Source organism: Peromyscus maniculatus, chromosome 19, assembly GCF_049852395.1.
Source record: "Peromyscus maniculatus bairdii isolate BWxNUB_F1_BW_parent chromosome 19, HU_Pman_BW_mat_3.1, whole genome shotgun sequence".
Lineage (NCBI taxonomy): Eukaryota > Metazoa > Chordata > Mammalia > Rodentia > Cricetidae > Peromyscus > Peromyscus maniculatus.
In genome coordinates, this window is record NC_134870.1 from 72,195,888 (window position 1) to 72,222,162 (window position 26,275).

At 52.5% G+C, this 26,275-nt stretch overlaps 1 protein-coding gene across 4 annotated transcripts in view; it reads right to left on the reverse strand.

The window, feature by feature from the left end:
• Window positions 1–26,275, reverse strand: part of Nfatc1 (nuclear factor of activated T cells 1) — a 113,595-nt gene that overhangs the window by 56,782 nt on the left and 30,538 nt on the right. For all 4 annotated transcript variants that reach the window (XM_006973876.4, XM_006973878.4, XM_006973877.4 and 1 more), the window contains exons 3-6: window positions 25,064–25,223; window positions 9,357–9,559; window positions 7,415–7,587; window positions 5,365–5,505 (exon numbers count right to left, since the gene is read on the reverse strand). In XM_006973876.4, the coding sequence (XP_006973938.1) occupies window positions 5,365–5,505; window positions 7,415–7,587; window positions 9,357–9,559; window positions 25,064–25,223 (677 nt within the window). The remainder of the gene's footprint in view (window positions 1–5,364; window positions 5,506–7,414; window positions 7,588–9,356; window positions 9,560–25,063; window positions 25,224–26,275) is intronic.

The following is a 26,275-nucleotide window of genomic DNA, read 5'->3' on the forward strand; positions in this document are numbered from 1 at the left end:
ACTGCCTTTCTAAATTTGTTTCCTCCTGAGACTCTTAGAAATGCTGTCTGTGTGAAGGATTATAGATCCAGTCCCCCAGATTCCTTCCTTCACTGGGTCAGTGATTTCTGGAACCATGTAGGCCTGGGCATGTCTGTAAAGCAGAACGTCAAGGGTGTTCTATCCCCAAATCTTGCTGACTGAGTATGCAAGGCAGCCACATGGAACCTTGCCTGACCAGGTCAGCACAGTGGTATTTTTATGCCCATGATGAAAATTAGCACATGTGTACAGGACAGATGATGTAAAGAGCCTGAGAGCAGACACTGTCCTCTGGGCTGACCCACCCCAGCACCATGGCCAGGGAATTGGAAAAAGGCAAGCATTTTCCAGCTGGTGGCTTCAGGGTATGTGTAACTCCTACAGCTGACCCTGAGACACCCAGTGAGTAAAAAAGCCCTCAGCAGCTGCATCTGGGGGACTTTGAGAAGTTCTTGAGGAAGCAGAAGAGAAGAAGCCTCTGTGGTCACATGGCCTGAGGTGCGGAGATTATGGACAGGAGATGACTGGCTGCCCATAGGACCACTATGGGAACTTCACTTCCATCCCCGTGGTGGATGAAACATGGCTGGTTGTCTCTGACTGTAACAGCCACGTGGTGGAAAGTGCCAGAGAATTTGAGATGCCCCTGCTCAGCACTGCAAGTGACAGGGACATTCAACAAGGGGCCAGTGGAGTACTTGGTCACATCACGCATGCACATACTAACATCACCACACACACAGACACATACCTCATGATGCACTGACATGCGAACACATTCACCCACACTAGGTTAAACATTAAACACTGTTATACACATATCATGTATATACTGACACACATACGCATGTCGGGACACACCTCCATATTGACACTCTCTATCCCCCAAACACTGCTTGAAGCCATAGATCTCCCTGGAGGCTGCTTCCTAGTCATGGGATAGTGTACCCTGAAGCCTGTGGTCATGAACAGAAATGAGCAGAGACTGTCAGCTATATGCACTTGGCTGGAGACTGAGGGTTCCCAGCTATGTGTTCCGGCCAGGAGTGGGTGCTACCCACAGAGGGGTCCCTTGGAACTCATTACAATTAGCAGGCAGGCTGAAAGTCTGGGGGGAGTCACAGTACATGGCACATGCTGAGTCCAAGGTCCCCAACCCTCTCAGGACCTGCTGTCTTCAGCTGCCCTCAGGTTTCTCTTCCTCAGCTTAGCACCTTCTCCTCTGGCAAGCCCTAGGACCAGCTCTGTTCCCAGAGAGAGAGACACACCATGATGAACTGTCTCTGCTCCATCCTCTTGGACCCTGGGTGGTGACGGCATTTTCTCCTACACACATTCTTCTAGATTCAGGAGGATCCACACCGGCCCTTCTACCCTGCACCCTTCCACCCCTGTGGTTCACCTTCTCTCTGGCTGACATCACAGCACATTCCCATGGGTGTTCCAGCTGCCCTGCTCTGCAAGGACAGGGGAAACCAGCCAGCAAGGAAGCGGAATCGCCATCTAAGCACCTGCCTTACGTCAGAGGGAACAAATGCACCCACGTGCCACTTGGTGTCGCTTCCCAAACTCGACCTTCTGTTTGCCTGCTCCACCGTCAGCCTCTACCCACGCCTGTGTCCTTGCACTAAAACCTTCCCAAGGGAGAGAGGAAGGGTCAGTTCGTGAAGGCAGAACCCGTGGGCTGCAGAGGATACTGGGTCTGTGCTTTGGGGATAGACTTATCTCGGGACATCAGAGGGCAGTGCCGCTGAGGAGCAAGTACAGAAGACGGAATGAGGAGGGTCAGGTGTCATCTGTCTGTGTCGGGGTTTGGTTGTGCAGACATCTAGGTTTTGTCACAGTTTCAATGCAGTAACAGAAGCCCAGACAGGCTTCAATAAGGCTTTTAAACAGAGCCTAAAGTTTATAAAGCTAGATGTAATGCCAACATCCGGAGCCGGGTAGTGCCCTTAGAAATCAGCACCTTCTGTTCACCATGGGCCAGTCTCCAAAGAAGAGTGAGCCAGCCTCAGGAAGACATCTTTGGTTTTCACTGCTCAGGCGTCGGACACTCTCACTCACACACAAATGTGCCACCCAGTCTGTATATCGGAAGACCCAGCCATACCTGGGGCGACAGCTGGCCTGTCATCTCCCATGCCAGACTCCTGCAGCATTTGGAGTGGATGGGTCAAAACACTGCCCGAACATCTGACAGGACGTGTGGCCCCATGTGGCGAAGGCCCACAAGCCTCACCTACCACCTCAGCTTCCTGGACAAATATCCTCCAAGGACTTCCACCATCAGACAGTGTTTCCTGATACTCTGGTATGAACTTTTGACCTCCACCCTTGGAAGACAGTCTCATTTCAATGAGTAACCAATTGCCTGACATGATGAGGAAGCCTGAGAAGAGGCACAACCCCTCCATTATGGACAAGCCGGAGCCATGTGCTTGATGCCCTGTGGTCCCCATCCCTCCCGGAGAGCATCAACAGAGGACCCCAGAAGGGGCCAGCCCCAGAGGTCATAGGGTAACTTCCTTTAGCTGCTGAGCACAGTGGCAGGGTGAGGTGTGCACACACAGTGCAGGAGCTAGCTGCCTGGCTCTGCCACCCCTACCCAGGTCACTGCAGCAGAACAACACCCACCCCCACAGTCCTCCTGGCAGGGGGGCCGCTCTGATGAATCCGGAGAACCTTTGAGTCACTGAACATTGTGACCCGGAGCGCTGGATGGTGGCCCACAGAATGGCAGGGTACCTGTGACTCAGGCATCCCGCATCACGCAGGGAAGAAACATAGGAACCCAACCCCTGGCTGTGGTCCTGATTGCCTGACTCAGTGGTGTCCACAACAGTCACAGCCACGGGGTGGCCCCTTCCAGAGCGAGCGGCCAGCCCCACCTGCCCACCTCAAAGCTTCCACACAGCTGTCGATCCTCACATCCAAGTGTGGCTCCTCCTGGGAGCAGCAGTTTTTAAAACAGAACTTTAAAATGGGCCAGACATACTATCAGAAGACCAGCGTCCAGCTCTGCTAGTCATTCAAATGAAGTTCAGTGGTTTCTCAGAAAGAAACATCTAGATAAAGCTTGTCTCCACAGACCTCACATGGGATGGTAGGTTAATGATGGCATTTGCTTAGAAAACCAAATGTAAAAGAAGAGAATTATGCAGATGTTGGTTTCCTGCCTTCAGAAAAATACCATTTGCATATACACACCTGAGTGGATACGCAAATAATCTAATTATAAAAAAATGAAACAACAAACACCATCAGGACACAGAACTGCAGTGTTCTCACATTTAAAAGCTCACAGCGCTATGTGCATTTGTGACATCTACTCAGTTATTGAACGCCTTATGTAGACTAGACATCAACTGTAACCGGTGAGGGTAGGTCAGGGACTCAGCATACAACCTCATGGGAGTAGCTTTAAGGTAGGGATAATCCAGCGAAGGGGAGATGGGGCTTCAGGCGGGGTGCAGTGGGGGCTCGTGGTCCGTGGAGGGCTGCTCACTTAGCAGGCAGAAGATGAATCTTTCCACTGTATCTTACTGCCGCACCATGCCAGGCTCAGACCCGGCTGCCTACTATTGGCCACAGCTGAGAGCTGCCCAGTCTAGGGCTGTGCTCAATTCCCCTGTGCAGCAGGCACCTCCCCAGGGCCTCCCCAACCCGAAGAACCATAAACAGGCAGGAAAGCTGTCTGGACCCTGCCTTGTGACAAAGCCACAGGGGGCTGTGGCTCTCTTTGGTTAGAGCACCGAGATCTCACTGTGCAGAGTGCAAAGCGTTAAGTCTGTGCTTCCTGTCTGACAGGGAGGCATGCCTGAGACTCCGAAGGTCAAATGATTTCAGAATCAACCTCCCCAGAGAAGGGTGTGGACACTGCTAATTCTCTTTATCATTGTACTTAGTTGGGTTTTCTTTATAATTTAAAACATATTTTCCAATTATATGCATGATTACAGAGGCGGGCTGAGTTAACTGTGAAAGCCTATGTTGATTGAAGTGCTTAAGTTTCCTGTGAATGGTACAAAATCAAGATTCCATTATGGAGGCTATTGAATGCCTCAGTGCTTTCCGGTGATTAGGTTAAGTACTGGACTGACCACCTCCAAGAAAACTCCAGTTGGTAAGAAAGAAAAGGAGGAAAAGTCTTCAACACACCAGCCTTGAGTAGATGCTGCCCTGGCTGCCCATGTGGGAAGGGTACGGCATCCCTGAAAAATGCCATCTAGAAGACCAGGGTCCAAAATTCCAAGCTCCATGTAGTCTTTGTAGAGGAGGATAATTGCGGCCAAATGCCACTCAAGAGGCCCGTGCCCAGCTCACCTCCTCTTCTCTGAAACTAAGTATCGATGGACTAGGATCTTTCCCTTGTGCCCAGCAGCTTCATTGGTCAGCACAGCTCTACTGAGTGGCTGCCTCCATCTGGAGCCAGAAAGGTTCCCACTGTTCCGGAAATGACGAGCATCTCAGATCAGTGTCTAACTGAAGTGACCTTGGCTACACTCCCGGTCCCCACAGGTCACACAGACACAATGGCTCCCGATGTAAAGAAAATGCAAACACAGCTTGCACAACTCCTTGGGCCCCACCCCTTCTGAGCTCCCTTCCCACTGGTGTCTGGGACTCATAAGACATTTCCATCCGGGGCCAGTGTGAGCAGAAGCTGAGGCAGTGATAGTGCATGCCTGTCTTCTCATGGAGCTCTTCGCAGGGTCTGTGGGTTCCATGGAGATGGGGATCACACTCACACACATGGCTATGGTACTGAAGGTCCCAACGACAGAGAGAACACCGGCTTGGGATGGGATGTCCATGATATGGACACCCAGAAGGTCAGCAGGCCCATACTTCTATCCACTATGGTACTAACCGGCACTTGTCAGGGGACTGACTTCCTAGAGAAGCCAAGTGAGCTCTCCCTCAGGTAGGAAAGGGAAAGGGGGAAGGGGGAAATCCAGGAGAAGGAGCCGGCAGAGCATGAAACAGGTGGCAAGCCTGGTGCCCACTCTGGGCAACCAGACGACCCTAGCAAGTAGTTTTCAGATGCCCAGCCTGCAGGCTTCCTTAACAGAGGCAGTGGCTCTCGGAAGTCTGGGCCTGGAGATGCCAAGGTGGACATCCACCTGACTCTCAGCAACACAAAGACTCCAAAGGGATCAAATCACAAGCGATACAGAGCTCTGTGAGCTGGGGGCTACCTCTGCCTGGTGATGCCCATGCTCTGACCAAACACCCTCGCGCAGATGGATCGTGCGAGTGAGGCGTCCACATCTTGCCAGCCCAGGAGCCCGTTCCCACCCGCACCAAGAGCAGGGGCTCATCCAGCCACCCTGGGGGACACACCTGGAGCCTTTTCCACGAAGATGACCTTCGAGTCTTGCAGAAAGTTATGGCCAGACAGCACCATCTTCTTCCCGCCGATGACTGGGTAGCTGTCTATGCTCTGCTTCTCCACAAGGGGCAGCTCCTGGGCCGACCGCTGGGCTGTATCAGAAGAGGCGAGAGCTGGGTAAAGCTTTGCCTTGGCTGCCTGGAGGAACCCTAGCGGGCATGCTTGGCCCCAGGTGCTGCCGCTTGACCTCACTGTTCAGGTTCTCTGGGGACTGACCAAGCCCTGAGCTTTGTAGGGGGCCTCAAACCACGTTAGGTGGAAGACCATAGGCATGCTGCTCCAACTAGGTCAGGAGTGGAGCAAACCCATCAGGACGTGGTCCGCGGTAAGAACAGAACACTGTCTTCTGTAGCTGCAGGAAATCTGACTCCTACTGCTGGCCCCTGGAGTGGAAGGGCAGTGAGACCCTCAGAAGAGCTGGATAGGAAAGTGTTAGCCCTGAGCCTGGGGACAGGGGCAAAGTGGAAAGCTTGGCAGGTAGCTGAGAGAGACCAGGTCGGGATCAGCAACTTCATGAGGGTGGTGGATGAAAGGCTGTAGAGGTCGGGGTGTGTGTGTGTGTGTGTGTGTGTGTGTGTGTGTGTGTGTGTGTGTGTGTGTGTGTGTGTGACACTCTCAGCACCTGTGTCAGATGGGTGACCTCAGACTCCCTTGAGTCAGACCATCCAGGCCGGGGAAGAGTTCAGCTCATAGGGAAGAGGATCCAGCCTTAGAAATTCAGGTCTCCAGTGGCTTGAGAGAGAGAAGGGGACAGAGGGCAGAGCCACACGGCTTCAGTGTGTGTGACTAAGGAAGACCTCACTTGTTCCCAGGGAAGTAGGGATTAGCTGGGTACACAGGCGGACCTGCTCCACAGTCCAGGGGCCATGGACAGAGGACTGTGCAGAGCTAGGATGTTCAGCATGGGACTAAAGACCCCACCATGGTGGGGGTCTCTTAGGAGGCAAAGCCAGAAAGAGCCGGAGGAGAGGGACACAATAGTCTGAGGGCACTGAAGACAAGCAGCAACAGCTGGTGGAAACTAGGTGTCTCCTCACAGGTCTGGCTGGTCCCACCGGAACCCAGTTCTCAGGATGGGGAAGGGCTTCAGAAGGCAGCGAGGCTGACAGGATGGGAACGGACAGGTTTCCAGGGACATGGCTTGCGAACAAGGGGCCAGCCCAGCAGAAGAGAGGAAGGCAGCAGCCACCCCTGTTCCTTCCGAGGCCAAGGAGCCCTTTGCCATGTTCTGGTGGCCACGGCACATACTGAAGGCAGAAACTTGGTACCACCAGGAAAGATAAATAGTCATACAGAGTTTACAAAATTCTGGTTTGTGATGCAGTGGATGGCCCGTGGCAGAGCTTTCGTTTACTATGCATGGGGCTCTGAGTTCCATCCCCAGTCGTGTGTGCTTGTGCAAGCATGTACATACACACACACACCATCACCAGCTCTCCCCACCCACCCCCACACACACACACACGCGCGCGCGCGCGCACACACACACACACACACACACACACACACACACACACACACACGCAGACTGGGGAGAAGGAAAGAGAAGAGAAGGAGAGTAAGGGAGATGGATGTAGCAAAGGGAAGAAGAGAAAGAGAGAGAAGAGGAGCCAGGTAGGAAAGAGAGAAGAGGAGCAGAACATGGAAGAGGAAGAGAAGAAGGATGAAGAGGAACTGTTTCAGTTTGCCCAGTCTGGTGGCTGCCAAGCCAAACTTCCTTTTCTCAATTTCCCCCAATAAAGAGGGAATAAGTGTAGACACAGTCAACACAACTTTGCTTCGTGACAAACGTTGCTTTTTTAACGTCCGTAGCTGCCAGGGGCAGGAATGCTGTGTACTCTGGTCAGGTCCTGACCAGCTTCACATGGGAATATGTAACCCAGATGCACCCTCTGACGGCGACACAGAAGTCGGGTCTCCTGCGAGGGTGCTTGTGTTTCCCAGGAAGCAGACTGAAAAGGACCTTTGACGGCATGGTTCAGTTCCCAAGTTACCACTTACAGCACTCGATGGGGTTTGAGGCCACCTGGAGAGACAGCGTCCGGCCGTTGGGCTGTGGGATGTGAACCCGGAAGACCAGCCGCACCCTGGTATTCTTCCTCCCGATGTCTGTCTCCCCTTTCCTCAGCTCGATGTCCGAGTTTCTGAGCTTCAGGATCCCAGCGCAGTCGATGCTGCCGGAAACAAAGGCCATGGCTTGGCTTTAGGGCCCAGCACCGAATCTGAGGAGCAACAACCATCTGACTGCCAGCCCAAAAGACTTAGCCCTCCTAGCCCGTCCCTGCTGAACACCGCCTCCCTGAGGAGAAGCTTATGGGGAGGGTTACAGCGTCTAGGTATGCCAGCAGGGTGGGAACTGAGCAGCCATGTAGACCACAGTCTCCACCCGGGGCCCCGGAGACCAGACGCTCGCCGTCCCAGACATCTCAGACCCTGCAGAACAGCTCTGAGAGGAAAAGCCTGGAAAGGATGTGCCTTCCCGTGTGTCCTGTAGTGCTCCAGCTAACATATTCAAGGCCTGGGACATTATTCCTTTTGTTCACTTTAATATCTTCTATGGTTTGTGAAACTTTTCTTCTAAGATTTCCCATAACTTCATTTTACTTCATAATTTCATTCAAACCTAGAGTCCAGTAAAATGTCCCAAACATTACAAAAGTCTTGATGTATCAAAACCAATACCTCTTCTTTCCCCATATAAGAGGAGAACAAGCATGTGTCTCCCACATCAAGCAGTGGTGTGGGGACCTGTAGGTCAGCACACACACAAATGTAGCCTTTGGAACCTGTCTTGGGCTATGTGGCTGTGTTTGCAGATGGTTGTCCCCCTGTCTCCTGCTGGAGCCTGCTGTGGTACAATGGGCACAGGAGTTGTGGCTGAACCTGGCTCCTCTGAGATGTTCTGGCTCTGTCCTTGGGAAATTTGAATTATACAGCTGGAGAAGGGAGCCCAAGGATCGACAATGAAGTCCCAGTGAGTACATCTCTTGGGCTGGCGAGAAGCTGACGCACATGGAAAGCCTTCCCTTTGTCCTTGTCTTAGAAGGCTTAACGTTATGAAGAACTTATCAGAGTACACACAAGGTGTTACGTGATCCGGCCCTACCCCTCTGCCTCATCTGCACCCCCTCCCCACGCTGGCCTCCTCACGAGTGAACACACACTGCAAACTCACACCCAGCAGTCTTTGCATGTAGAGCCCAGGCTTTCATACAGCCCCTTCGGCAGACATCTCTCAGCTGGAATGTCACCTCAGATCCCTGAGAGCAATATCATCAAGCCCTCCAGTCTGTGCCCAGTCTCACTTATCTGCGTTTTTTCGTTATGGCCGCCTGGATCCCTGCTTAAGTGTGCCGTTATCGGTTCCCAGCCTGGGGTTCCAGTACGGTGTGACTCCCATGGGAACTACCAGAACACATGTTCTCTCTGCTCCACTAACAGTTCAGGGCTCTCAAAACTGAATAGGGCCCCCACCTAACATTATGTGATGTGTTCTATGCTTATTAATAAGTTCCTTTCTAAGCTGACTGTGTGCCGTATGGGCATTGCACACCGCACCTGGCCACATCAGCCGCATCGGCAGCTCTGAGTGGAAACACAGCCCAGAGGCCTTGCCTTCCCTACTTTCTCAGTGTTTATCTCAGCCATTTCTTGAACGAGCACCGCTGCATTCAGAAGTAAATAGGAGCTAAATGCAGGCACTGGAAACAGCACTTACAGCTCCCGTGATTGAGACAGTGCTTGTAGGTGGCACAATACATAGCAACTGAGAACCCAGAACTAAACAAATCTGTTGTCATAACTATTTGTAAAGCTCCTTCAGGCCTGAGCCACAGGGCTGGAGGCCTGGGAGTTAGGAGCAGAGCACTGGGTGCTGGGGCAGAGCCGGGAGCCTGTCCCCTCGGGCACAGCACCCGCCGCCCACCCCCTGCCTCCAGCTTACATGGCTCGCATGTTATTTTCTGGGAGCAGAGGGATCTCCAGGACTTTGGTGTTGGACAGGATGGCTTCATGGCTGGTGGTGGAGACAGTCTTCCCCGTGATCCGGTGGACCTGGTAGAAGGCATGGGGCCGGAGCAGGCGGTCGTCTGCTGTCCCAATGAACAGCTGTAGCGTGAGCGGCTCATTTTCCAAGTAACCATGTAGCTGGCGAAGAAAAAAAAGAACTCCCAGTAAGCACTTCGCACATAAACTGCAGGAAAATGGCCATTTGTCAGCAGAGGAAAGCTGTGCCCAGCACCCAGCGCCCAGCGCCCAGTCCCCCAGCTTATTGTAATGTAATATTAGTCCTTCCCAAAATTATAAATTCATAATGCAGCTGGGCATAGTGGTGCACACCTTTAATCCCAGCACTTACAAGGCAGAGGCAGGCAGATCTCTCAGTTCAAAGCTAGCCAGAGCCTACATAGAGAGTGTCTGGACAGCCAGAGCTGCACAGTGAGACCCTATCTCAAAAAATAAAATAAAATAGAGCCTCACTATCCTAAAGGCCCTGGGAATATAGATTAGAATTTCAACACTCCTGGCCCTCTTTTCAAACAAACATAACACATGTTCACATACATGCACCAATGTACAAATGCACACCTCATACATGCCCTTGCACATGTATAACCAGATAGGTAGTGTGCACATGGGCTCACATGCACTCCTAGAGGCAATGTGCAAATGTGTACACATGCACATCATCACACACACTCCCATAAAACATTGTGCATACATCATATACAAAAATTATATACAATTAAACATGTACAATGATACACATACACACACACACACACACACACACACACACACACACACACACACACCATACCGTGTGTCGGCCATCCTTTCACGACTGTTATGTCTGTGTACCTCTCCTTCAGAAAGAGGTGGCAACAAATGTCCTATCCATGCCAGTTGCGCCTTTGACCCCACGGCTGGCTAGTCAGGGGGACAGAGTATCTCGCAACCAGTGATGAGGCAACAGTGAGCTGCCCATGCCTGTAGTCACTATCCATCCCACCATGTCTGCATAATTCAAACCAGGCCACATAAACTAGATGCTTCTTCCAGGCCACAGGTGGGTGACCTACATTTCAGGGTACAATCCATAACGTGGCCCTTGTGCTAAGGAAATGGTCATCCTTCAAGATAAACAACCAGAGCTTAGAAGTGGGGTCACCCCGGGTGTCAACTCCCCTGTCCTTTGTCCCCAGCGCACCTTCCCTCCTGCAACAGCTAGTCATTAGCACCGTGTGTCTCCAGCACTGCACTTGGTCATCAGCTAACAAATGTCGGGACCAAGGCATGTATTTCATCCTCGGGAGACTGTGGACAAAGGGGGCCCCTTCATGCTGTATCCCAGGGTGGGAAGATGCCTCCAAGGCTCTGCAAAGCCGGGGGAGGCCTGTAGGACTCCGAGGCCACCGGGCCTGAGAACTGCTCGGTCCTGGAGGGTCTGCCCACTCTCCTACTGTTCTCCTGATCTCTCTTCTCACTGGACTCATTTCGAAGTCTTTGAAAAGAGCCACCACAACACTATGGCCACAGAGGACTTACACTGCTCTCTCTTCAGACAAGCCACAGCCACAGCTGTGAGTAAAAACACCAGTGTGACCACTCAAAGTCCATCAGGCCAAGAGCCAGGGGCCTACCGCCTCCACTCCAGCCCAGGACGAGCATTCGATGCAAGAGCCCCTCACAGGTGCAGGCGATATGCCTGCACAGGGTGACCCTGGTCCCAACCACAGAGGATCCCGGGATAACGTGTTAGACAGAAAGACCCACACAAGCTGAGGGAAGGCAGCCTGCAGGCATGGCTCTGGCTCCTCTGCCTCACCCCTAGTAGTCTCCCCGCCAGTCATTCTATCCAGAATCTTGAGATCTGCCCGCCCCATGGGCCACGCTTCCAATGCCCCATAGTGCCTGGCTGTCCTGATGGAAGCCTGGGTGGGATGATATGTCCTGTAGGGCATCAGGAGCCACCCATGCTTGTGATGGGCTTCGAGGACTCAGTCTATGACTAGGTATAGCATCCTCTGGTCACTGCCACCCACTTTACCAGTGGCTAAGCCCACAGCCCCTCATGGAGGCCCCAGAAGAATGGCCTGGCCACAAGTGGGGCAGAAGGGCTGAGCGCTGGAACTCAGAGCCGAGGGTGACATGCAGGTGGAAACCTGAGGTGAGCTGCCGGGGTACGAGGAGTTTGGTTTTAGCAACCCCAAACAGGAGGGGGATGAACACCATCCTCCAGAAAGCACCAAGCAGTCTTTGAGGATCCCGAAGCACAGATGGTGAAGCCCAGTGGAGGAACAGACCCTAATGGAGAAAAACCTCAGCCACAAGAAATGGAGCCACCGATTCTTGGGAGGGGAAAGGGAGGTAACAGGGAAGAGAGGGGCTACAGAGAATCCCATGCTCTACCCATTTCTTGCCTTCCCAGTACAATTCCAGCCTTGTGGGCTGGTTAGAGGATTGTGCCTTTCATTTTAAAACATTGGGGGAAAAAAAAAACAATGAAACCTAGAAATGGGAACCAGAAAATCAGACAGTGCAATTAGCTGCTGCTGGATTTTGATGTGGGCCTTGGGTATTGGGTTTTTACAAGGCGGTGGACCTCTCACATGTCCCTCCCGCAAAGGCCTCAGCCACTGCCTCTGGCCCGATGCATGCCGGTGGCTCATTAGGAGAGGCATGGGCACCATGACTTTCATTAGGTCCTGTGATCCACCAGCATGTGGCACACGGCCAGTGCCACCCCTACCTCAAGATGAAAGGCCCCAGGGACTAAGACTGTACTTCAAACAGGTACAACCCAGACCCTGAAGTTCAATTATCATCAGGCCGCAGCCACCAGCAGCAGCCGCGGCAAGAAAAATGTGTTCCCCACTCACCAGAGGCTAATGGGGCAGAGGCCCGAGGCTTTGTTGCCTCAATAAGCAGAGGAGGCAGGTGGAGTAGGAGCCCTACAAAGGGTTCACCTCTGCCAGCTGGAAGGAGAGCATATTGCTTCCACGTGGAGGCTGGCAGAGCGGCACATGGGCTGGGCGGACCCCTGTCCTTTCCCAGCTGAACCGACACGCGGTGATAGCCATTGCCCACTTTGAGAAGGCAAAAGTGAGAGGAGCTCATCTGAGGGCTGACCCTGCACCCCATCATTTTTCTTCAGCAAACCCTTCTGTTTTCCCAACTTAAAGCCCCGTGAGGCAAGGGGGGACAACTTTCTGTGAGCCTACACATGCCCCCTAAGCCCAAGAGGCTTCTCAGCACCGACATCAAGGTTTAGACTTGAGAGTGAGAAACGGCCCAGAGAGCTCTGTGTCCATCCCATTTCTGTATCCACAGCACAGCTCAGTCCGCAGGAACCATCCCTCCACACCGTGCTAGCAAAGCATGCAGACCCTCCTCTGATTCCCCTAGAGGGGAAAGAACTGTTTCTGAGAACATCACCACGCAGGACAGCGCAGGATCAAGAGCTCACCGCAGACTGTATGGTGGAGAGGCGGGTCGAAGCAGCCTACTGGTCCCCATGCCTGACACCATGCAGATGTCACCACTGTGGGGACAGGACCCTGTGCTGCGAAGATGCGTGAGGATGGTTGTGGTGTGTGCATGACCAGCCACTCCGTGACACCAGCAGGTGGCTCCAAGGGAAACTCTGTCTCCCTGGACCTCTGGGCAGCATTACAAGTGCCTCTGATTAATGTTTAAAATTGATGCTGGTCCTGTGACAAGCCCTGGATGTATCTGGCACAGCCAACAGAGACTCTGACCATCACCTGGGGGGTGGGGTTTATGAGTGTCAGCCATGTATGAGACAGTCTGGGTGGTGGTGGTGGTGGTGGTGGTGGTGGTGGTGGTGGTGTTTCTGTCCGCACACACATACTCATAGACATGTACCTTATGTATTTTGTACACTGGATCAGGTTGGAAAGATTTCTCTTTGAGCTTGGCTCAGGAGCTATGGGCCAGGCATCTGTTTCTATTTTGTCATGGAGTCACAGCATCCACAAACTCAGTCACTTCCGACAGATTCACTGACCACCTGTGCCGATATTTTCAGGCAGGCTATGAACCAAGGGCACATACATGTGAGTGTGGAGGGTGCCTGCCAACCACCAGTCCTCGGTCACCCTGGGATGACCACACAGTGGAAATCCTTGATGAAGTCTGGTGGAGCCAAAGAGTACAGGGAATTTCCTCCCAGACTCCCCAATTTGCTGTGGGCCTGGCTGACTGAATGAATGCTACATAGAGTCTCCCATCCAAGGTCACCAGCACAGAAAGCTAGCTACCTCTGTCACCCTTGGGCCAGAGTGGTCACACCTAGCACTGTCTAGATCTGCAGGAACAGAGTGCGGAACACAGAAGTAAGTCCTGGCAAACGGTGGCCAGAAGGGTTAGCAACCCAGGTCGGTTGGTCCAGGCCCCTCACACCTGGTAGCCAGGCCCTCGCCTCCTGCAATGTGATGAATCAACTAAGAAGCCATTACTCTTTGTTGGACTAGAGCAGTTTTACAGTATGACGTATTGAAAAATAAATAAATAAAAAGAAGAAATCCATGGACAAGTTGTGCCCGTTAGTATTCTATCTTGTGAAATACAACACACACACACACACACACACACACACACACACACACACACACACACACACACACAAAGGAATCTATGACCAAAACCTTCTTGCTGGGCAATCCTCAGAGTGGCCCAAGGCTCTAGCCCAGCCTGGCTTGGGTCAGATGACTTTAAAATGACAACTGAAAATTCCCCCGGGACCCCTGCTATGCCAAGCTTCTTAAGGGATGTAAGGCAGTGAACACGGTATAATTGTATCCGTTAGAAACATGCCATTTCAGTGAAAATAGGAATATTTAAGGCTTAACCTGGGAGGTAAATATCTATTATTTAAAGCACGAAGTTCACTTTAAGAAAAGAAAATCTAAGCTACTTCACACATCCCACTGCATGGACCTTCTGCCTCTGGCTTCTCACAGTGTCTGTCAGAACAACATTTACAAAGTTACCTGTCAAACCGAAGCCTCCTCGGCTTCCCTCTAAACGAAACAAAATACATTATTCCATTTGCAAGGCGTAAGCACTCCTCGGTTTCCTGCGCATTAAAATGTTTGTTTTTAGCCTGTGTGCCACCTCAGCACTTACCCAGGGAAATGACAGGCCAACAGACTGATGGAGGACAAATTTATTCAGTGCTGGAGCTGGGCCAGCGTGCACACCTTCATACCTGGTGGATGATCTGAATTAACAGCGCCAATTAACTGATGAAAATGGCCTGCCTTTCAGCCAGTCACTCCGACTTGGTTACTCAGCAAAGGACACCGTCATGTGGCATTCTTCCACCAAAGTCATAATGTGCACTTGAGACAATCAACTTCAAGGGAAATTTGCAGTTAAGACCCCGAGTAACATTAGCATGCCACCACGTCCCAGAAGACAAGAGAAATCATTTCACAAATTGGTCTCACTTTCCCTCCTTCTGGTGCTGGGGCTCGCACCCAGGGTGGGTTTCACTATTTTTTAAACCCAATTCCCTCTACTTGGTTAATTAAGAGTTCGTGTTGTAGTCACATTATCTCAGATTGTTTTCAGCCCCAATTCCTCATTACAAACACTCCTGCCAGGAGACGGGAAGTTTCTGTTATTGGAAGTTCTATTTCCCTCTCCTGGAGACTGCAGAGCACTGGTCTCCTAGCAGGGCACAGAGGCATCCTGGGAATTCACCACTCTGCCCTGGAGGCCTGGAGGCCTCGATGCACCCACGGGAGCCGGGTCTGACCCATCTTCCTGTCCCACAACTTGAGAGGGCAGGAGCCAAATGTCACTCTAGTGAGGTGGGGGCTACCACACCAGCTTTAGCTAGAGACACAGATCCTGGGGCGCTACTGCTCTTTAGCATGGGTGAGCCCCCCCCCCCCCAGAACAACCAGCATGGGGACATCACCAGCTGTTTGTCACTCCAGATGCCCCCGTGTGCCTGACTGGGAGGAAAGAAATGACCAGCGAGGGCAGGACCCCTCACAGACACCCCGTAGGAGAATGAAAGCTCAACTTCCCAGCCAGGCTGTGTGCTGCAGGCCTATCGCCCCAGCCCTCGGGAAGCTGAGGATCACACATTCAAAGCCAGCTTGGGCAACTCAAGGAGACTGCTATTTCCAAATTAAAAGTTAAAAGGGAGATTAGGAGTGTAGGTCGGTGGTAAAAGAGTCTGCCTAGCAAATACTGCAAAAACAAAACAAAACCAAAGACAACTTCACCCACTCAGCAGCACCTGGAAGGATGCCAAACAGACACCGTTGTCCGTTCTGCATGACTAGGTGAGGCCCTTGACACTATTAGGCATTTGCTGCCTGAGCCCCTGTGTCCCAGCAAATGGGCTTCAGGACATCAGGCCCCTGGGCTTCCCCACGAGGCAGGCACAGGGCAGAGCTTCTGGGCACAGCTCCCTAGCACAGAAGGTCAAGTGTGTGGCACCCACAGAATCTGTGCTAGTGACCAGCTCTGTCTGCAAAGAAAACATCCCCTGGCTTTCAGGGTGTTACAAGTATGTGTGTGTGTGTGTGTGTGTGTGTGTGTGTGTGTGTGTGTGTGTGTGTGTGTGTGTATGCACTGATATATGTGATATGTGTGCACCTATTTGTGTATGTCTGTGCATGTGTTTATACATGTATGAACATATAAGTAGGTGTGAATATTACCTAAATGGGACTGTGTACATGTGTTTGTTATGAATGTGTGTGTGTGTGTGTGTGTGTGTGTGTGTGGTGTGCATTTGACCCTGAATTGTATGAGTACACATGTGTTTCAGAGCGTGTGCATTTGCTTCATGAATGCATGCCTGGGTGAGCAAGCACATGTTTATGGAAATGTGTGCACTTGGTTTTACGTGTGCATGTATGTGTCATGAACCTACAGCAGTACTTAATTTATACCATGTAATTCTGAGGACTCCTCCTATGAGAACAGTGATCACACTAAAGATCAACACCATATTTATAAACACAGACAAAGTGAGGCCTACAGTTGTCCCCCAGATCCTGAGGGATAGTGGCCAGTATACACATGGCCTCTTCCAGAAGCAGCCCACAGCTAGGAGCAGCACAGGGGAGCCGTGAGAGGCTGCACGTAGCTCCTTCAGGTCTTCTCATGTACGAACTTTCTCTACCTTTCTGAGAAGGCAAAAAATTTAAAAACAAAATAAGAACCAAAATGGGTGTATCCATGTAAATATTTCAAGGGCATGAATGCCAGAGACCACACACACGGATAATGCCTGCTGGGCCCTCACTGAGAACCACGCATGCCACACCTTTATGGGGCCTTGATTTCCATTGGCGAAGTCTCCCCACCTTGCTGAGGGCCTGAGGCTGTTCCAGGCCTCTAATAATCAGTTGTCTAATTTACTTAAAAATGTCTCAGGGCTGTGGGTGTAGCCAAGTGGTAGCATGCCTGCCTAGAATACCCAAGGACCCAAGCTTCATCTCCACTACAGCGAACCATCCCCATGTGGAGAAAGCTTTCGACGGGAGCAGAGGGCTCAAGCATGCCTTCCCTTCCTTACAGAGGCCTGTGAATCCAACCTCCCACTTCCCAGGGCCTGTCCCCTCCCCAGCACCTGGTACAGTTTCTCCCACAAAAGGTCCTGGTGTAGGTTCTCAAGGAGGAAGCCACACTCCACGGCTTTCAGAAACGGACTGTGAGCTTCATGGCTCTCCTGCAGCTTGAACTGAGCAGGTGTTTGGCCTGTTAGGTTTTAGAACCCAGGCTCCTGGTCTTCATCTGGGAGGCTCGAGTAGCCCTGTGTATGTGCAGATTCTTGACGTGCCCTCAGTCCTGAGGTCACTTTCTTATAGGGTCCTGCAAAGTAAGCTTTGGCTCCATCCTAGGAATTAATTCACTCACAAATTTCGTGTTTCCTTTCCTGTGCTGAAGAAGCTGGGGGCAGACAGGAGGTGGGGTATGGGAATGTGGCAGGTCAAGGAAAAACCAGTTTCCTGACTTTTTTCCCCAAGCCTCAGACCTCCATCAGATGTGAATTCTATGACCCATGAGGCGGGACCCACAGCACAGCTCAGAGTGGACATCTGAAGCACACCATTCACAACCACAGCCAGGATGCACCTGGGTGTGGATCGTAGGCCTGCTCCTTAGGGAGGCCTCCAGCTCAGCTTCTCTGCTCTCCCCCCAATGGCCACCTTCCTGCCTTGCATGCTGACTCGGGAGAGCGGGAGCCCCATCCAACCCCCTTACTGGAAACCTCCCTTACTTGAAGGTTCCTTGGATAGAAGTGGATGGGATCCTCCTTCAAGATCTGGGTATCAAGCAGATATTGTGGGAATTTTAAACCAAGGCCATGTGACTGAATCAGGGTCCATCTGTGCTGCGCAAGACCAATGGGACTACTGTGCAGGACTGACTGCCGCCTACCCTGAGGGGTTGAAAGGGGCCGGGGAGAAAGACAGGTACAAACTCAGGCAGCATGCCGGTGGGACAAACCTCACCACCCACCTCTCAGCTCCTGCAAAGAAGGTTTATAAGGGCCCACAGGGCCTCAGTGTCCTCAGGACCTGTCATCATGGCCAGGAATCACAGCCCAATCAGCCCCAGGCACATCAGCCTGCATCATCTCTGTGTTAAGCGTGGCACGAAGCATCCCTGAGGCCGGCCCTGCAGATGGCAGCCTTCACCTACTCTCTGTCCACCCAAATCCAAGGAAAGAGGCACCAAAAGCCAGCAGATTCCTCTTGCAAAGCTGGCAAGCAGGTACAGAAACTCCCAGCACAGGCTCCTCCCTCCCTCAGCACCTCAGAGGCCACAATAGACTCAGGAAGCAGCCGCCTGTACACCCTCCTGGGAATCACCCAGGCTCCACAATGACATGCTAGGCTAGTGCTTACCTTGTACACAGGGCAGGGGCCCCTCAGGAGCAGCCACCTATACCATGCCATGCAATGTGTTACAACATGCTACCATGGTGACACCAGGCCCAGACACGCAAGGAAATCCCAGAAAATATGGCTGCTGCCCTGAACCCCAACCCCTCTACCTTGCAGAATCCAGCCTGTGGCAGCCAGCATTCTGGTGAGTTTGGCTGTTTACAGTGTGGATAGCATGATTCAGTGGCCATGCATTAAGCATCCATGGGGCACATGTAAGAGAATCTAACCCTTGCCGTTAAACTATGAGAGCCTCGAGAATGCTGAGGGAGGATGTAGGATGCGATATGAAGGACTGAAGATACTCAAAATTCATCAAGGCTTCTCAGGGCACTGATACCATGATGCCATTCCAGATCATCTGTTCCTTCTCTCAGCCCTGGGGGCCATGCTGAGGACATCTACCCACATGACCAGTGAGGTCCTGACTGTGAGGCTGCCTAGGCAAGGCCTGCGGCCATCCATGCCGATGCAGAGCAAACTACCTCCATCCACACAGCAAGGAGCCCAGTGTTCTCCTGGGTGGCAGGAACAAGGCCACTAGGCCAGGGCAGGCACTCAACAATAGTCCCTCTCCACCCCCACCTCCCGTGGTGGCCTGAGTGGGGACTGCCAAAGGACAGACTCAGAAAGTGCCAGTCCTTCCCGAGAGAACGATGGCTACAGCTGCAGCTTCTCACCACTATTTGTATCTTCTTCACCTCTGAACAGCTGCCCGTGGGTAGACGGTGACATTTGTGGTGCCTCTGGGTCCTTGGGGCCAAGGAAAGCCACAGAGTCACCAGGAAGAGGGTCCACGCACGGCCAGGAGCCAGCTCGAGATGTGTCCCTTCCTGCTGTCACTGTTGTTAGAGGTGTTAGCTCCTGTTTTGTCTCCATTCCCACGGTCCTCATCTCACCTGTACCCAAGGACGGTGTCTGAGATCCTAGGGGAGAGGAGGGGCTTGACTAGACCTGTCTCATCTGGACCCTAACTCAGGAGGACCTCAGCTGGCATGTAACTAGAGAACCATCTGCAGGCTATGTGCCCAAGATGTCATCATTTAAACTCTCCCTAGCCTGGATCAAAGAAGCCACGGCTCTCAAGTCAGCTTTGGGGACTTGGTGGCAGGCCTGGAGGCTCCTTGTTTCAGGGGGGAGGGTTCTGCTTGTAGCCTTGCCTTGCCTTTGCTCCCAGGCACACATGGTGACCTCACTGCTTCCCACTCTGCTGGATGGTAAGGGTCTGAAGTGGGCTCACAAGGGGATGCTGGGAGCCCGTGTGAAGTCCCCGCCTTGAGTACATCGGTGGAACTAAACCGAGGCCAGACAGTTTTTTTTCAAGTCCACTACTGTAGACTGAGGAAGCAGACAGGGCCACCTCCACTCCACTGTCACACTGGTCTGAGAGCTGTCCCCAGATGTCTTCCCAGTACAACAATTCATCTCTCACCACCAATTGTCTGTCTGCTCTTAGCTTTGCCACTGGGAGCTCGTACAGTAAGCAAAGCTGCAGTGTGCTCAGGAGGGATTCTCATGAAACCCCTGTGTTTGCTGAACAATGGACATGGTGCTGAGTACATGTGCAGAAGGGAGAGGCACTATCTAGGTGACCAGGAGAGTCAGCCTGTGCATGGTGGGCAGGGATGAAGAGAGTCAGCCTGTGCATGGTGGGCAGGGACCAGGGAGTCAGCCTGTGCATGGTGGGCAGGGACGGGAGAGTCAGCCTGTGCATGGTGGGCAGGGATGGGAGAGTCAGCCTGTGTATGGTGAGCATGGACGGGAGAGTCAGCCTGTGCATGGTGGGCAGGGATGACAGAGTGTTTGCATTGAAATGTCCTGAAAGGAGAGAGGACTCCGTGCACTGTCCAGGCTGATCCATAAAAAATTAATCCAGACCACGCAGGTCGGCTGGCTCTGTGTAGACCAGGGCCAGCATGTTTATGCTCTGGGGTCAGGGCTGCAGTTAGACCTCTGTGACATGCATGTTTTAGCAGCTTGCTGCTCCAGGCAGAGTGAAGTGCTGCGTTATTCCCACTCTGTCCAACCCCCTGCTGCTCTGATCGGAATACCTAGCAAACCCCTCACTGGCCCTGGAAGGACCCTGGCTCTCTGTTAGCCTCCGGGTATGTGTATTCCAGAGGAGAGGCCTAGGAGACCGGGGGAAGCAGGTTCACACATGACAGAGCATCCCAGGCCACTAAACCAAATGATAAGGTACCTTGTGACCACAGGTCAGACACCCCTCACAAACCCACTTCTCATAATATTTTTACCACTCTAAACCTCCCCTGGGACTTGAGGAAAGACACCACCAAGAAAGAAACGTAATTATAACAACAGCCTGGCGCGAAGACAATTTTAACAACCGGAGAAATGCAAGTCATCTCCTAGTGGATGTCCTTAGCTGTCAAATGTCTTGTATGATACAAAAAGCATCTGCCACGAACCTATAAGGGGGAGGGGGCAAGCTAAGTGACCTCTGAAGGGTCCCTAAGGCCATGAGACTCCACTGGCCTCTGCCTGGCTTCTGTGTCGGAGCACAAGCCAATGCTTATCATGGCTTCCTCTACGACTCTGCCCCAGTTCCTTTAGATTCTCAAGTCCCTGTTGTCTGTGCCCTGAGAGTATCTGACTTATATCCACAGAGTCCAGCGTCACCCGTCTGGGCCACGGTCTGCGCGGCACTTTGATCTGAATCCTTCATGGCCAGGCAGGGGCTACGCTGGCCACCGTCCTGAATGGCGAGTCCCGTGCTGCAAACCTAAATGTTAGGAACTGACCAGCTTCTGAGTGTTCATATTTCAGTGGCCTATTAATTATTCAAGCAGAGCGGGCTTGTGTGTGATGTGCAGATGCTATCAGACAAGTCATCTGGTGATTGGTAAACAGAGCTGGATGATGTGACCCCTGGGGTGGGAGATGATCTTCAGACCCCACGATGCGCTGCAGTGGGGGCCCCTAAAGGTAGGAGCCCACAAGGCCATAGTTCACTCTAGGCCCAACCTAGACATCCCCTGCCTCGCTTCTGGAGAATTTGGATCCTCAGCCACTTCTGTCAGTGGTGGCCACGACCCAACAGACATGGAGACCTGAAAGCCAGAGGCCAGATCAAGGTCAGGAGGGTCCTTGCTGGATAGGATGATGCTCAATAATGACGTCTTACTTTGGAGAGCTGGAGAGGCAGATGCCTCTACCTTAGAGTATTTGAGGCATCTGTTCTACCAAGGCAAGTTTCATAGCCAAGGAAAATTTCGGCCTTTCCCACTGGTTACAGTGTGGCAAGACCACAGCACACTGTAGACAGATGTAGGAGTGCCTGTCTTGGTAACAAATGGAAGACAGTGGTAACTGGGGGGAGGGGAAGGGAGCCACCATAGCACCAAGGACATCCCCCACAGACTTTGCACAGAACATGTCCACTGCAAGGTGGCTCTTGAACTGGTCCTGGGCACTGCCAGGAAAGCCGATAGGTAAGCCCTTACCAACCCCTCCTTGAGTCCAGAATAACCTGTGGTTGCCCATTCCGACTTGGCATGACGTTTTTTAGATAACGTCAGATTATGAAGCCAGTGTTTTGGAAGAGTGGGTAGCGTGGTGATCACGAAATGGCTAGTGGGGAGCCTGTGGCCATTTTGGATACTCAGACCGAGGCGTGAAAAAAGACATCCATGGACAAAAGCAGATGTGACACCCTCCTGGTGGGGGATAATGAGCCCCAAGAAGAGAGCACGATCAAAATGCAAGTCTATGCCAGGGGGAGAGTCCTAAGCCTCCAACCGGACCGCTGATTGTTCAGGCAGGTCCTTCACAGATACTGGCCTCTCCACTGAAAGCGAAGTTAGGCCAGAGGCAGATGCCCCTTCCTTTTCTGAAATGCATGACCTTTGACTCCACCAGTATGCCCGAGTCTGGTCTGCGTGGTCCAAGGAAGAGGATCACTGACCCGACGCCTCTTTCTGGACCCCGGGTCTGAGGGGCACGTCTTCCTCCCTTTTACCGTTCCCCTCCTGAGCACCACTAGGGTTTTCCGTCCTGCAGATTGCTGCTGTCTTTATGGACAGACTTCTTGAGACACAGAGGAAACCGTGGTGCCGGATCCACTACAGGGACCGTGCTGAGGAGACCGGAGCTTCTAGGAGCTCAGGAGTGAGGCGGAAGACCCGAACAGGCAGGGACGCAGTAGACACCACTAGCCACAACATGGCTCTTGCAGTGGCTGCACCGCGGATATGTGGACTGGTCCGTGGCCTCACCCAGACTGCCGTGCAGTGTGCCCACCTCTGAGAGCCGGAAGGTCTGACGGCGGGGCTGGTGGCACTGAAGGGTGTGTCACAACAACCCAGGAGCCTGGGGTAGAGCCTTGTGGTTACGGCGCTTTCATGGCAACCAAGAGAATTTCCTATTTTTGTGTGTTTCATAATTACGTGCAAATTCTATTTTTACCTAATTTGTGGTCCACCAGCCAAAAAAAGAAAACAAATACCCTAAAATACCCTCTTTTTAGCTGTTTACCTCACACACTGGCATAGGTGTGAGCTTACTTGGTGAGAATATTCCAGAAAACTCCTTGGGTTCCTAATTTCTCACTATGAGACGTGAGACGGAACCTAGCATTTTTGGTTAGGGGTTGTTTTTCTTTGCCTTTCGACGCTGTTGAGGAAGGGGGTGGCTGTTCTGTGGAAGCAGAGCCAGCCTGACCTGGTTTTACCACCTTCCCTTAACACCACTTTAAATAATTCAGAGGGTGCTTCTTAAACGCTGTTTTAAATTTCACCATTCCTCAGAAATGCCTCAATTTCCTGGATATCATCTGCACTGAGAGAAAAATGTTGCCCTGTGCCCAAGATGCCCGGAGCCTGGTTCTCCAGGGGCAGCATGTCAACTCGGCATCTGACACACGGGTAACGAGTATCAGAGGCTGGCAGACAACGAATTCCCCCAAACACAGGGGCTCCCCACACTCCTCCTGGCTTTATTTCCCCAAAGCAGCTGAGATTCTTATAACCACCATCAGCCCAAACCCAAAAAGGCGCAGACTCGTATCCACAGCTTCATCGTTCTGATGAAGGCACAGTATTTGCACCCCCCTCCCCAGAGCCCCTTGCCTGTATGATCCAAGTAAGTGGAGGAGCTTGGCCATTATCTCTCCACTTACTTTCCTGCCTTTCTTTAACGGACTTATTTCCTCTCTTATTAAAACCTGTTCCATTCAGCAATAATGCACTTTCATTCAGTGAAGACCGCAGCAGGAAAGGAGAGGTAAATACCTGTAGTTACCCTGCACAGCTGAGGGCCAGCTCTACCTGACTTCCACCTGGGAAGGTAGAAACTTAAAATGTCAAGCTGGCTGCTGTGTACCGGTGTCTCCTGCATTTTATCACATCAAGCCGCTAACAAAGTAGGTATTAATTGGCATCAGGCACGCGGGCCACAAATATCGCCTTAATATCACCCACAAGCCCCACTAAAGTGCTTCATTTCTGCACCTCGCCTGGCCCATTCCATGGGGCTGATTGCTGCGTTGGCAAACAGCCATTTGTCTCCGGCACCTCCTGCCTTTGCCAGCTTTTTATTTACCTAAATGGAATAAAATAAAAGTACCTGGTTCCCTGCTGAGTACCCCCTTCCAGTTTGCATCGGTCCTGAAAATAACAGGGTTGGGCACCTGGGTTTATGATGTTGGGGTACTGGGGTAAAGAGCTCTCTATGTCACCATGTGACCAGAGCCAGGCAGAGAACAAGCATTTCTTGGTGCCACTTAAAACAGTCATGTCTTGGGGTCCAAAGCGCACAAGGGGACAGGTGCGGCACAGGGCAGCAAAGACAACCTCACACAGCCCATTGGGATGTCGCACTGATGTCCAGGGGGAGAAGGGGCAAGCCGGATCTGTGATGCTGCTGGGCCCCCTAGTTTCCAACGTGCCTCCTGGCCAGCACGGGTGAGCATTGTATCTCCCCTCTAAGCGAGTATTTTTCCTTCCCCAGAGTTCTACAGGCGTGACCGTGCCCATCTCAGCCACCTTCCCCTCAGAACTCCGGCTCGTCACCTGCTCTCTCAGACCTTACCCCTAACACCTCCGGGCAGGCTCACGAGCATAGGCTGCCCACCAATCCCACGTATGTGGAGAGTATGCATCTGCTGCAGGGGTGCAGAGTTTGGAAAGAGAAGAACCAGCTGCAGAAGAGCTGCAGAAGAGCCGGTGCAATGCAGCCAGACCTGCAAGTCCGTCTGTTTGGGGTGAGCCTTCAGAACCATTGCAGATGTGATGAGAAGCACTGTATGGCACCCACGGACAGCTCCTGACTCACCACAGTCCCGCTTACCGGGTTCCCTGTAGCTCTATGCTAGTGTGAAAGTGATACCCACTCAGAAAAACGACAGTCTGAATTTCGAGTTTTGCTCAGCCGGCCCCTCTGTGAAGAGAGGAGTGGCTGACATTCTGCTTATGCGGGACCTGTGCATGGTCAGTGAGGTATAGTGAATGCATTTTGACTTTTGGCATTTTCAGTCTATCGAGGGTTCATTGGGACATAGGCTTACTGAAGATAAGGAGCATCCCTACACAGAAGGAAATGAGATATGCAAGCAGCCAACGTCTAACTAACTGGCTCGGAGGAGGCTGTGTTTAAAGTTTGAGGAAGGTCCCCCAGCTGTGGATGCAAAACTGTTTTAGACTGAGAAATGCCAAGGTATGGGGCTGTTGGCAGGTCACAGAAGACGCCATACCTGCACGACGGGGTGTCCTCCAGCTGAGGCCTTCACAGCCCCCCGGCTGCCTTCTGTCTCATAGTGAGCCCTGTGGTGCGACTTGGGCTGCACCTCGATCCGAAGCTCATATGGACCAGAGTGGGATGGCAGCTGCCAGTCAAGGGCGGGTAAAGACGGGCTGCAAAGGAAGAGAGGAGCTTTAAGTGCAGGTAGACACCCAGGCACAGTTGTCCATGCTGTACCTGAGACACTCTCAGCGGATCAGCCCTCACCGCTGCTGTCAGACGGAGTATCCTCAGCGTCATCCAAGTCTCCATAAGGCCATGGTTACTATGTTACCATATGTAGTCACAGCTTGCCCGTGCGTGCTTCATGAATAAAAGAAATCAGCCAGTCTTCAAAATGCTAACGGAATCGACTGCCCAGAGCAACGGAAGAGGTGCAGATAGCCAGCTTGTAGCCAGGAGATAACCAAGGGGATGACAGGGTTCTGGATACCCTTTGCTAGGAACAGTAAAGGTCTCCCTCCTCTACAGGAAACCCTGAGAGGCACCCTTGGCCAAATGGGGCTCTGGGAATAACCTACCCTGCAATGCTCAGTTACAGCAGACCCAGGAGAAAGAGAGAGCCGCTGGACCCACTTCCTCCTCCAGACTGACATGTGCTTTGTTTCCATTCCAATCCTAACGAGCCGCACCTGAGTTTGTCACCATGCAGGTACAAGCCGGGCCACCCCTGCAGGAACCTGACTCGCAAACACACGGTAGTGAGTGCCCAGAGCACCTGCATTTGCTTAGCACCGAGGAAGGCTGATGGCAGAGCTTGGCCGGCTTCGGGCTGCGGCTTCAGAACGACATGACAAAAGGGACAGACTTCCTGACTCTGGAAGTGCTGCCATGCACTCGCAGCTCACACTATGCCTGTCAGGGCTGTTTCCTGTGTATGTCACACACCCCGTTTCCAGCAGCTGTCGGGGCGGGCGGAAGGAAGAGCGGTGGCGAGCAGAGGGCTGGGCTGGGAGGGAGGCCGGCATCCTGGGGAAGGCGCCCCATGGGAGCTGATCAGCCTCCTGCTTCCAGGAGGGGGTGTGTTTCCAGGGCTGTGGGGCCACAGTCCTCAGAGCCAGAAGCGGCATGGGTACCCAGGCGTGGGGGGGGGCACTGCAAAGCCGCCCACACCTGCAGCTTTTCATCGTGTGTCACACGTGTGCATAGACGTTGCTTATGTCCA